The 13,709-nt window shown below is 34.9% G+C and overlaps 1 protein-coding gene across 2 annotated transcripts; it reads left to right on the top strand.

The window, feature by feature from the left end:
- The first annotated feature begins 7,862 nt into the window (after window positions 1-7,862).
- On the top strand, window positions 7,863-12,636 carry LOC125424205 (disease resistance protein RUN1-like). 2 transcript variants are annotated; one of them, XM_060811619.1, is made up of 3 exons: window positions 7,863-8,471; window positions 9,162-10,916; window positions 11,022-12,636. In XM_060811619.1, the coding sequence occupies exons 1-2, from the start codon at window positions 7,990-7,992 to the stop codon at window positions 10,288-10,290; spliced, it is 1,611 nt and encodes a 536-aa protein (XP_060667602.1). In that variant the 5' UTR covers window positions 7,863-7,989; the 3' UTR covers window positions 10,291-10,916; window positions 11,022-12,636. The 2 variants fall into 2 exon arrangements, with proteins under 2 accessions (XP_060667602.1, XP_060667601.1); XM_060811618.1 differs by lacking the exon at window positions 7,863-8,471 and having other exon boundaries at window positions 10,611-10,916; window positions 11,022-12,632.
- The last annotated feature ends 1,073 nt before the right edge of the window (window positions 12,637-13,709 follow it).

The following is a 13,709-nucleotide window of genomic DNA, read 5'->3' as shown; positions in this document are numbered from 1 at the left end:
ATTTCATAAACATACAAGTATTGATTTCTTGTCCTCCAAGTCAGACATGCAACTAAGCAGACAGATTAAAATCAATGAAAAGCACACACCGTTAGGTAATTTGTTCAATAAAAGTAAGCTTCCAAAATTACAACCAATAATTTCATAATGATGCTTTGAGCTAGCAGAACAATGAGGAGGAAACCTTAAAGCCTCGAGTAACATTTCAAGTACCTCAAAATCATTCTCATCTCCGCTGACAGTTTTGCAAAGCAATTCTGAAACATCACATAATTATGAGTTTGATTTGCCCAAACCCTCCACTTTTTATGTACCAATCCACACAATTACAAAAAGTTAAAAAATGAAAACTAGATCACCAGTTAATATGAAAGAAACATAAGGATATTACTAATATAAAATAAAAACAAAATCGGTAAACCCGGTTTTCCCAACAGAGAAAAATAAAAAATCAACCATTGCAAAACAATTTCTACCAAAGTCAAACAGTGCAAGGAAGCCAAAATAACGATCTCAATACCATATCCAAAATATGTATCACAAAAGTCCACCTAACTATGGGGGAATATGAAAGCCATGTGTTTGTGCAAATATTTTGGAAAAATTGCCAACAAAGGCTTTAAATATTTTGGAAAACCGTTCAATTAATTATGCTGAAACCTTCGTTTTTTAACATATTGTTTTGATTGCAAGTATATTCAACTTGATGAGAAGATGAGACGAAACAGATGAAATAGATACTTTTGACTACATATTATAAACCCAATGCTATTCAAATTCAACCTCAAATTACTTTTATTCAAATTACCCCAACCAGAAGATGCACAGGCTTTTGCCATTCTCCATACTGTTCTTATGGCAATGGAGGAGCGTGGCAGTTTATGTGTTGAGAAAGTGATGCTAAAGTTGTTGTGCAAAGGTAGATTGATCCCACAAAGGTTTCAGTTCATTGGGCTGCTGAAAGCATTTTGAAATGTATTAATGAATCTAGTTCTTGTTTCATGGATATCTTCTTTGTTTGGATCCAAGAGAGGTTAATTTTGTGGCTTGTTTTGCTCGTACCTGGTACTTATAAGGAATCACTCTCTGGCTCTTTTGATCTTGATGCTTTTCCTTCTAGTTTTAGTGATTTTGTGTTATGGGAGAGTGGCATCCCACCAGTCCCAATTTACAGCAATTTTCTTGCTTTTTTGGTTAATATAACTAATATTTTCAGCAAAAAAAAAAAAAATCAAACTTCTACTGAATATATTTAGAATTGATTATACATAATGATACACACATGTGCCTCTGAATAAAAAGGTGAAAGTTTAAATTGTGTTCCAATATTTGAAATAGAAAATGGATATGACTCTTTTCCTATATATTATAGAAAAACAGTTAAAAACATCTCTAATAGTACTTTTTATTATAAATAGCATATTTTTCTCTGTTATAAAAAACATGTTAAATAAATTTCAAAAATATTTTTTTTATCGCTAAAAAATAAATAAATATATGCATAAAATCATTCTAACAACAACCTTTAAATTAAAATATAATGATAGTGGTGTATAGATAAATGAAAAATTTAGAAAACATTAAAAAGATAATTTCTGTTTTTCAGTTTAAAAACTATTTTCAAAAACCACTGACCAAACACTTTTTGTTTTCATAAAACAAATAAAACAATCATCTATTTTTTTACATTTAAAATAATATTTTGAAAACTGAAAATAAAAAACATTCCCAAATAGGACCAACTTACTTTTGGCATTTTATTTCTCAAACTCGCCAAACTTTGTTTTGGCATTTTAGTTCTCAAACTCGCCAAACCATATTGTCGTTAGTCCCTAACATTATTTCAGTCTAAAATGCACCATAAACTCATGTACAACACATGTGGTGAACAGTTCTAGGAGTAAAACTAAGAATTAAACCATTGAAACCTTGCTTGGATACTGATAGATGTTAATCACAAAGCAGTAAGTGTGAGGACCCGTCCAGAATTCCTTCCCCGGAACCCTAGACAAGCCCTGATCCCAGGGAAATACCACCGAACCTTCCAACGGAAAATCCGGCAGCACCTCCCCTAAGGGTAGAACTAACCAAAAATTACCTGCACTGAAAACACACTTCTAAAAACATCCCCTTATTCCTCCCACAATACTACAAATTGGTTCCACAAATTTCAACACTTCAAAGAACAGTAAATCAGCGCATAAAGAAAAACTACACGTCCAATACAGTATACAGAGCATTATACAAATAAATGTGGAATTTATAAAATGACAGATAAAGAAGCAATACAAGTTCGAGAGGAAAAAGGGAAGAAATACTTCTTGAACCTTCGGCAACGAACTGAGACGTTGGGCTCGCCCCGGACAATCAACGTCTCCAACCTGGACCTAGGGGAACGGAATTTAAGAGTGTGAGATGCTAATTATCTCAGTGAGTAACCCTATCTACTGTACAATATAATATCACAGTAATAACGTAGATAGATAATAATTAATTAGAAATAATAATTTCTCTCAAAACCCTTACAATTCTCTCGGTTGGAAAAGTTCCCCTTTTAAAACATTTTCACAAAACCCGATATTCGTACTTCCCGAAAACCAAAGGACCAAATAATTTAATAAACAACAAATAAATAAATAAATAAATAAATAAATAAATAAATACCCCAAATATAAATAAACTGTAATAAATTATAATAAATAATTTTAGAACACCTTTGGGGTTTAAAACATTATTTGCAATTTACACCGACGCACCACACCATATACTGATGATGCCCTCCGATACCCAGCGTCCCGAGCACCGACTGGCGGGGGGGTTAAAGAGACAGGGGGGTTAAAGAGAGAAACCTGCAACGGCACTTCGGCATCCTGACAGTACCGCTGCTGAAACCATCTCCCGGCCAAGGGAGGGGCGGCTGTGGCCAATATCAAACTTGCCTGCCCAGTCCAATGGCAACCACGGGAGAAATAATACCGCGCACTAAACCACATAATAACCGTGCGCTACCACGTGTCCATACACCAGAACACCAATACTGTATGAGTGCGTCTAAAAATAATCATTATTAACCAACCGTACCGTTTTTCAAAATTACCGTGGGAAATATATTAAATTATCACACTTACCATCCCACATATTTTTATTTAATAAACCGGTACGAAACATTGATAACCAACAAACCACAATTTCCTCGAAGTACGAGATGCAACCATAAAAATACCGCGGGCATAATTTATAAAATTTAAACAAATATTTTCGTAAAATATTTAACCCAATTATGCCCAAAAAATATTACTTAAAATCACGTACAATTAATACCGAAACATACTTTGCTCATGCATAATAAATAAATTAAACCACAATAAAACCATAACTAAATTGTACCACATGAGCATAAATTAAATACCAATTTAAATACCAATTAAACATAATTAATTGCCCAAAATAATTTTTGAAGGTGGGTCACTCACCTGGAGCACGCAATTAAACCATGATCCACCATGGGATCAATTCCACGACTCACCAGTGCTCCTAGAACACAATTCACAGACAGTCAAATAAAATAATATTTTATTCGGGTAAATAATACTCGGTACCCGATGGGTCAAACACAAACGTTATCCAAAATAGGCGAATAATATACCGAATCGAAGCTCGTGGAACGAGGAGCGCATTACCGGTCTCCATCGACCCCAATTCCGCCGGAGGTGGCCGGAAAGTTTCGGCCGGTTTTCAATTCCTCGTATCTCGCAAACCGCTTCGAATTTTTGAGATTGGAGGCCATATTTGATCTCAGAGGACCCAAAATAGGGGGAGAGGAGGTTTAATTCAGACTGGGCTGGCCGGAAAACACAAGAAAAGAGGAGAGAGAAATTTTGCCGGCCGGCGGCTTCTCCGGCCCGATCGGCGCGCGTCCGGCGGCTGGTGACCGTGAAAATTGGCGGCTGAGCTCCCTCCGCTCGTCACTGGCCGGCGCGTGAGGACTATGGGTGGCCAGAATTTAAAAACACGGGAGAGAGAGGGACGGTCGGGAGAGAAAGAAAGAAAGAAAGAAAGAAAGAAGAAGAGGAAGAAGAAGAACAGGACGAGCCCCCTGGCCTTTTTTCCCACGTGGGGAAAAAGAAAAGAAAAAAGAAAAAGAAAAAGAAAATAAAATAAAATAAAATAAAATAAAATAAAAATAATTAAATAATAATATTATTAATTAAAATAATAATAAAAATAATTTGATTTTAAACATGGTTGACATGTGGCTTCTCAATATGGTGACACATGGTCACCTTCATTAAGTCACACGTGGCACATCGTTACGCGTTTAAAAATAATATTAAAATAATACGGTGTTTGAAAAACTCTACAGGTCCATAACTCTCAAACCACATGTCCAAATCGGACGTGCCGCTAGTCTACGGACTCGTAACGACGAGCACTTCACAACCATGCATGAGTCAAAACTCAACCTTGCATGAACAAAAAGTCAACTCCGGCACCCCTTGGACAGTTTGGACCTCAACTTGTTTTGCTCATAACTTTCAAACCGTAGCTCCGTTTTCAACGTGCTACCAGTCTACGAACTCGTGCCAACGTGTACTCCGTAACGGTACCTCAATCAACCTAGAATTCCAACCGGGTCAAAAAGTCAACTTTTGACCCCTTTGGTCAACGGTCAACAGTCAACCTTGGTCAATGTGCAAAAATTTCCGACATGGTTCGGGACGGGGTGTTACAGTAAGGTTGTATATAGAATGCTGTTCTTAAAAGTGATTAAGAGCAATAGAGCATTCGTAGTCTCGAAAGGAGGGGACAAAGCACTTGGTAGTGTGCAAGTATTGCCTTTGTTTTTAATTTTTAATTTTTATTTTAACCAAATTCATCTCCTACTTTGTTAGAAATATGTAGCTGAACCAAAAAAAAAAAATATATATATATATATATATACTGAAGGTGTATGAAAGTTGTCCATTACTAGCTAGAAACTGTTTCTCCGACCTAACTGGATGCCACATCAATAAATCTCTGTTTACTGATTCTCGATTCAGTAAAATTACGATCCTTTCCTATTCTTTTATGTAATTCTGAGACAGCAGATTCTTGTTAATGTGTTTTTTCCAAATATCAAAAGGGAAAACTAGATAAAATTTACCCTCTAATGAACCTGTTCATTGCCATAGTCTAGAAAAGTTTCCAACAATTATAAAAAGTTTGAATTCTCTCCAAGTTCTTCTACTTTCTAATTGTAAAAGGCTTCACAACTTAATGGAGGACTTGGGACATTTAGATAGTTTGGAGGAGCTTCATCTCGGCAGCACTAGTGTAACATAACTACTATCTTCCATCGTACCACTGGAAAACCTTAAGATCCTATCTTCACAATCACAACGGCGAAAAAATATAATCAGTACCATTCTTGACAAAGGTCTAAACTCAGGTTGTCTTTTATTCTTTTGAAAAATTGGATCTAAGTAGTTGCAGTCTTGGAGACGGAGCAATTTCTGAAGAGTTTGGTTGCTTAGCAATTTCCACGTCAAGCAGTATTAAACAACTATGGAACAACCTTATCAAGGTACCATTATAACCTGATCTTATATTTGATAAATCGTTTGTCTAATGATATAATTAGATCTTCTCTTGTTTGATGTAACAACCTTTAAACAATTTGAAAATCATACGACCGATTCAAAAAATTTTAGAAAGTTTGAAAAACTTCAAGGTAGTTCCAGATAGAGAGAAACTGGTTCTTAAGAAATGTAAAGGTCTAGTGGAGGTTCATCCATCCATCACACTTCTTACAAGGCTTACTTTACTGAACCTGAAGCATTGCATTTGTTTAAAAAATCTTCCACCAAGCATAAGTGGTTTGGGATCACTCAAAGTTCTTATTATTTCTTATTATACAAGGCTAGGCAGCTTTGCTGAGGACTTGGGGCATATAAATAGTTTGGAAGAGCTTCATCTTGGTGGCACTTGTGTACCATCTTCCATTGCATTTCTGAAAAAACTTGAGGTACTATATTTTCTGGAAGGATTTTCAGGATCACAAGAAAATATAATTAACTTCATTGTTGGCAAAGGTCTCATCTAAATTTCTTTTTTATTCTTTGAGAAAATTGGAAGTAAGCAAATATAAACTAGTGGAAGGAGCAATCTTGAAGATTTTTGTTGTTGTTTACTTTCTTTAGAACAGTTAAACCTCATAGATAACTCAATCAACAAATGCAAAATAATTTCTACTCAAGTCCTGTTGGAGGAAAAATCACTTATATTTTAATTACTTTTCGAAGACTCGTACAAACGCTCACAACGGGACCCTTTGAACACATACATATACAAGGCGTAGAACTATGACCACCTAGAACTTTCTGAATCGGGCCCACATACAAACCCCATAGGCTCTTCCTACTGGGACACCACTCACACACACACATTACCACTCTACCAAAACTTGCTCTCACTCACCCACCCGAGAGTTTCCGTGTAGCTCACATGGGTAGCTCATCACGCATGGAAGCCAAAGTTTCCTTTTATACTTGCTATTGTCGATTGCTTTAGCCGACACTAAACTTCTCCACTATGCCCGTGCTCCCATTTCCAATTGTGGGTATTTTCTTCACAAATTCCAATGCTTTACTTGCCAACCAAGTATACCAAATATACTAATTAATTCTGAAGCCTTCTAAATCAATATTGGCCCTTCAAGTCAAACACTGGCAAGGAAGCCGAATCTCTTTTGAAACTAATGGCTCAAAACCATAAAGCCCACTTACGACATCCCCACTTGAACATATATGTAGCACTTCCTGTGTAGAACCCCAGACCATGGAGTATGCCCTAACCCAATAGCCCAGTAGTTGGGCCATTACAAATGGTAAGATCTACATAGTTTCAAACTTTCAATATAACATTCTAACCATACAAGATTCCACAATACTTTTTCATGCAAAGTGACAATAATCTTAGAAATGTATTATAAAACGGATGAAATATATGCTTTTGAATACATATTAAACAATCCAAACCCAATGCTATCCAAACTCAACTTCAAGGTGTTTTTATTCAAATTTCTACGGATTATATGATTTATGATTGATTAGACAAAATATTCTCCCAAATGTAGCTCTAAAATAATCAGAACCTTTCAATTGGACTGGTTAATTGATTCTCCCCAAAAAAAAAACTGTTATTTGCCAGCCTGTAATGAATTGCCTGCGAGCCATACGGCAACAATACACAACAGAGAGTTGTCCCAGAAGTGAGTCTCAAATGATAAAAGGACTCCGTAGAAGTAAAACACAATAGAGAGGCAGAGATACAAATATCACTCAAATAGTCTGGAAGCAGGAGGCCAAGTCCTTAAGTGGTAAATCAGTTTCCATGATCTTTTCTGCAATTCTGGGACTGCACTCTATTCTCTTTTTTGTAGTTCTTGTTAATGCGTTTTGATTAAAACGTCAAAGAGGCAGACAAAATTTACCCTTAAAATGTACATGTTGTCTTATTAGTTGAGGTAACTTGGAGACTTTATATACAGTTGAGAGGTAATTATGCGACTAAAACAGAGGATTTTAAAAAATGTGCAATTTTGTTGGCATAAGCTAATTGTCAAGCAGCTAGCTAATTGGGCGAACCTACTATGAGGGTCCCACTGAGGTCCTCGCTGATTTATTTAAGGCGGGAAAACAGAGCACCTAATTTCCAGGAAGTAATGGACCAAACACGCTTTCTTTCTTTCTCATTTGTTTATTGTTTATTATTTTTTCCTTGTTTCCGGGAAGGTTCCCACACAATGTGTAGCCCTCGGATAAAGAAAACCTAAAAACGCGTAAAGCTGGAATGGAATTCTATGGGAAAATCTAAGCTTAATTTTATATGTAGGTGTCACTAATTTGCATTCCTTCTTGTTAGTCCGGTTACTGCACAAGCCTGAGCTCTCTGATAATAATATAGACCCTTTGAGCTATATTCTTATCATCTCTTCCACTTGCAAGTATGAAAAGATCTTACTCAATGTTCTCTTCTTCTTCTCGTAGAACAGAATATGATGTGTTTTTGAGTTTTAGGGGTGAAGACACCCGCAACAATTTTACAAGTCATCTCTATTCTGCTCTTTGTCAGAAAGGAATCTACACCTTCTTAGACGACGATAAACTTGAGAGAGGCAAATCCATTTCCCCAGAACTGTTGAAAGCCATCGAAAATTCACGCTGTTCTGTCATCGTTCTCTCGGAAAACTATGCTTCTTCGAGTTGGTGTTTGGATGAGCTTGTCAAGATTCTTGAATGCAGGGAGGCCTTTAAACAGATTGTTCTGCCAATTTTCTACCATGTGGATCCATCTCATGTACGGAAGCAGATTGGAAGTTTTGGAAAATCATTCCACAGATATGAACAAGATTTTAGTCAAAAGGTGCAGAAATGGAGGAATGCTTTAACACAAGTTGCCAGTCTTGCTGGATGGGCTTTACATGATGGGTAGGCAATATATATACTTGTCCTTCTTTTATCTATGTATTCCCCTTTTTCCTTTCTGATCTATGATTGAGTTTCTAAACAAGAAAATACATACATATACATATGCATATACATATACATATGCATATATATATATATATATATGAAAAGGTGAAGGGATGCATTAACAGAAATTATCACACACACATATATATATGTTTATTAACATTAAAAAAAAATTACAAATTTAAACATATATATCTTTTTGTCTTTATATTTTTCTTTTGTAAGAATTTCAATTCCTAAAAATATTTTCACATATATATAGTATTTACACATATGTATAGTCGATTAATCCAACTAAACTTCAAGTACATGGTTTGACTAATTGATAAATCGGCCTTATCTATTGTTGTAAATGGAATTTTTATTTCCATACATGGGTAAACATATAAATCGGTTTTAAGTCCTTAAGAAGGTGACAAGTGTTACAGTGTTAATTACCTTAATCAAAAATTTATATGGTGCAGTGATAACCAACCGGTAGCATTTTCCATATCACCGTGCAAGTCTCCCATTATAATATGAGAGATAATTAACAAAATACAAAATTTTGTACAAATATACAAATTTATTTAAGTAGAGAAATTACATTTATAAACTTAATGCTATACTTTCACTTACTATGGTTTTCATGTTTGAATTTCTAAGGAATGAAGCAAAATTTATACAAGACTTTATCGCAAAGGTATCAAATAAACTTGGTGTTGCACAGTTAAACATTTCAGAGGACCTTTTTGGTATGGATTCACGACTAGAGAAACTAAATGTTTGTGTTTGTGCTTCATCATTGGATCATGTTCACTTTATTGGAATTTGTGGGTTGGGCGGAATTGGGAAGACAACTCTTGCCAAAGCTTATTATGATTGGATGTCTTCTCAATTTGAAGGTTGCAGCTTCCTTATAAATATTAGAGAAGTTTGTGAAAAGAAGGAAAATGGTCTTGTGTATTTGCAAAATCTTCTCCTTTCAGATATTCTAAATGGTTTGCCTACAGAAGTAAGGGATATTCATAAAGGAATGGACATGATAAGAAGTAAGTTATGCCATAAGAAAGTACTTGTTGTCCTTGATGATGTTGACAAATTAGACCAGCTAAAAGCATTAGCTGGGAAAAATAATTGGTTTGGCTCTGGAAGTAGAATAATTATAACTACTAGGGACGAAAGTTTGCTTCTAAGTACATATATAGAGTGTAGAATATATAGAGTTCAGGAATTGAGTTATAGCAAAGGTCTTCGACTTTTTTCTCACAAAGCCTTCAAAAGTACTCATCCTTCAAAGGAATATGAGAAGTTGTCTGAAAATGTGATAGCTTATGCTCATGGCCTTCCATTGGCTTTAGAAGTACTAGGTTCCTTTTTATGTGGAAAAAGTGTAAATCAATGGGAAAGTGCTCTGGATAGGCTGAAGGATTATCCAAACAAGGATATTATGAAAGTACTTCAAATCAGTTTTGATGGACTTGAGGAAACAGAGAAAAGTATTTTCCTTGATATTGCATGCTTCTTCAATGGATTTGAAAAAGACAATATTATTCAAATTATGGATAGCTGTGGTTTCTTTCCAGAAATCGGGATAAGAGTTCTTATTGATAAATCTCTCCTCCATGTTGACTATGATGACAAAGTTCGTATGCATGACTTATTGCAAGAGATGGGAAAGGAAATTGTTCGGGCAAAATCTCGCAATGAACCAGGAAGATGCAGTAGAATATGGAATTATGATGATTTATGTCATGTTTTAAAGCATAACACGGTAAGAGGTTTTCTCACATAATTAAAATCATGACTTTTGGTATTTGTATTTCATAATATTTCCATTTTATAAATTCAGTATGTTGTTATTTTGAGGCTATCATATTTTTATCTCCTTGTTCATTTTAACCATTATTATTATTTATTTTTGGGATTAGTAATATATTTAGATGATTTTGAAGCTTGTAATTATTAGGAAGTAACAAAATGCATTTAAATCCTTTTCATTTGGCATGTTTGAAATACCAACGTGTTTTTATAAATTATATATATATAGTTTTTATGCGGCATTTGGCTGCACATTATATACAGCCTTTTACACATTACGTTTCACTTGTATGTTTTAATCTTAACTAGTAGGGAACAAAAGTGGAAGCCATAGTATGCTGTTTTCTAGAACCGAAGAAACTGGTTTGCGATTTTGAAGCCTTCTCAAGCATGAAGAAGTTAAGATTGCTCATTCTTCAGAATCTTGTCTTGGAAATGAGAGATGGTCAGACACTGAATATTGAACACCTTTCTAAAGAGTTACGATTCCTTAGGTGGCATGAATTTCCTGCCAAATATTTGCCATCAAATTTCCAACGAGGTGGACTTGTTGAATTGAAGTTGTGGTTGAGCAAACACCTTTGGAATAACGCTATCAAGGTAAATACCATTAGAATTTCTTTCTTGTTCTTTGCTAATCTGTTTTGGAAAATATATATTTTGTCTGATGAAATAACTAAATTTTTTCTCTTTTCAATACAACAGCCTTTAAACAATTTGAAAACCATCGACATAAGTTATTCAACAAATTTAAGAAAGTTTGAAGACTTTGGGGTGGTTCCAAATCTAGAGAAGTTGATTCTTGTAGCTTGTGTAAATCTATCGGAGATTCACCCATCCATCACACTTCTTGAAAGGCTTACTATCTTGAACCTGAAAGCTTGCAATAGTCTACAAAATCTTCCAACAAGCATAGGTGGTCTGAAATCTCTCAATGTTCTAAACCTTGAAGGTTGTGTAAGCCTTACCGACTTACCCGAGGACTTGGGGATGGCTACATATCTAGAGCAGTTGATTCTTGAAGATTGTAGAAACCTAGTGGAGATTCCCCCATCCATCAGACTTCTTGAAAGGCTTATTATCTTGAACCTGAAAGCTTGCATTCGTCTACAAAATCTTCCAACAAGCATGGGTAGTCTGAAATCTCTCAAAGTTCTAAACCTTGAAGGTTGTGTAAGCCTTACCAACTTACCAGAGGACTTGGGGCTTTTAAATAGTTTAGAGGAGCTCAATTTGAGAGGCATTTCTGTAGAAGACAGAGATCTACCATCTTCCATTGCACTTCTTGAAAACCTTAAAACACTATCTTGTTGCGGAGGACGACAATGGAACAATATGATGAACATCATCGTTGGAAAAGGTCTCTCATCATCGGCTGGTCTTTTTTCTTTGAAAAAGTTGAAACTAGTCAGCTGCGGTCTTGGGAATGGAGCATTTCCTGAAAATCTTGGCTGCTTAGTTTCTTTAAAACATTTAAACCTCAGCAATAATGATTTTTCTCACCTACCTATCAGTTTCAATAAACTATCCAAGCTTAGGGAGATTGACTTAAGTTACTGTAGAGATCTAGAATTGTTGGGGCCAGAGCTTCCTCCTGGTCTAGAATGGGTAGGTCTTAGTTACTGTGTATCACTGGGCATGTTTCTTGATCCATTAATGAAGGAGCAATGCAGATTGGGGTGTTCTGCAACTTGCGTGGGATGCTTGAAATTGGCAAGAAGGCAGGGCAGCGAAAGGACAGCATTTACATTACTCAAAGCACACCTTCAGAATCGCCCCAGCAAAAGATTTGACATTCTTCTTCCTGGTAACGAAATTCCATCCTGGTTCACTCGTACAAGTTTTGAGCCCTCCATACATTTACAATTAGATCCGAATTGGTGCAACAGTAACTGGATGGGTTGCGCTTTTTTTTTATGCGCTTTTATACCAAGCCCAATTTTCGACTATTATGCAATGATTCAGGAAGTGGGCCGTGGATTTGGACTACGACCGAAGACTTATCGACGTGACGTGGTCTCAGCGGTGGGTTTCCCAGTGGATCACCTTTGGTTATTGTATGTGCCTCGTAATTACATGGGCGAAAAGTGGCAAATGAAGAACCCCAGTCGGCTTAACTTTTCATTTGAAACAAAAGACTTGGATGGTGAAACACTTACAGAGAAGTACATTAGATCGTGTGGTGTCCGTCTGGTGTACGAGCAAGACATAGAAGCTATGAACCCAATTTCCAGCAACCGCATCGAATATCCTTTTGAAGGATGAGGACAAAAAAATTAAAAAAATTAAAAAACTCCAGCTTGTATATATATATAAATTATATTTTGATTTTGGTTCTAGCTTAATATAGTTATTGTTAATTTTTCTTGTCTTACGTGCAAATATTGCATTTTAACTGTTTTCAACTAACAATACTGCATTGGATGCCCTTTTATTTATTTTATCTTATCTAATATATATATATATATATTGATACAATAGAAAAAACAGAGAGGAGAATTTTTGTGAAAACAGGTTGAGCTTAAAGCAGGACAAAACTCAATCACTTTCATGCTAGATTTGTAGCATGGCGAGAACAGCTTCATAATCTATAAAGCATCTATAATGTATCCAAAAATTATAAACTTAAATCAATTTAATTGATACAGGTAAGAATAGAGAATAATTTTTTTTATAGTAAATTGTCCAACAAATAAAAATTGTCCAACAAATAATTTTTTATAATTTTTTTTTGTCACTTTTATATTCCATCTTTTTTTTTTTTTTTTTTTTTTTTTTACTTGAATTCCTTATCAAATATTATGATATTGGCATGGAAACTTGTACTACACTAAAATAAATTATATAAATTTGAAATAGAAAATGGAGTTGGCTCTCATTATAACATTTTCATAGAAAGAGAGTTATGAGTATCCCCAATAATACCCTATATTTCAAAAAGCATATTTTCTACTATAAATAACCGATTAAAGAACTTTCAAAAAAGAGTTTTATTTGTCTGATAATTCAAAAATAGAGAGTTATACTTATAAAATCATTCCAACAGCACTCTTTATATTAACATATAATAATAGCAATGTATATGAAAATGTAAAATAATAAATCAGCATATAAAAATAGTGTGCCAAAAAAAATGTTTTTATTTATTTTTAAATGAAAGCTTTGAAATTTTTTTTTAATTTTTCAATTTTTTACCTATATTTGGAAAGCTAAATTGACACTTTAGCTTGGCTCTCTATTTTAAAGAGTATGAGGCTAATAAATAACTTCTTGGAGATGCTCCAGAGGACCTTCAAGGAAAATGGCAGGAAGAAAGTTTTTATGTTTAAAGATTTAGTGTTAATGGGGTTTTGTATTTCTTTTGAATAAGTATCTAGTAGATGAAATGTCGTT

This window comes from Ziziphus jujuba, chromosome 9, assembly GCF_031755915.1.
Source record: "Ziziphus jujuba cultivar Dongzao chromosome 9, ASM3175591v1".
NCBI classification, from domain to species: Eukaryota; Viridiplantae; Streptophyta; class Magnoliopsida; order Rosales; family Rhamnaceae; genus Ziziphus; species Ziziphus jujuba.
The sequence above is the reverse complement of the archived record's forward strand: the minus strand, read 5'-3'. Positions and strand labels throughout refer to the sequence as shown.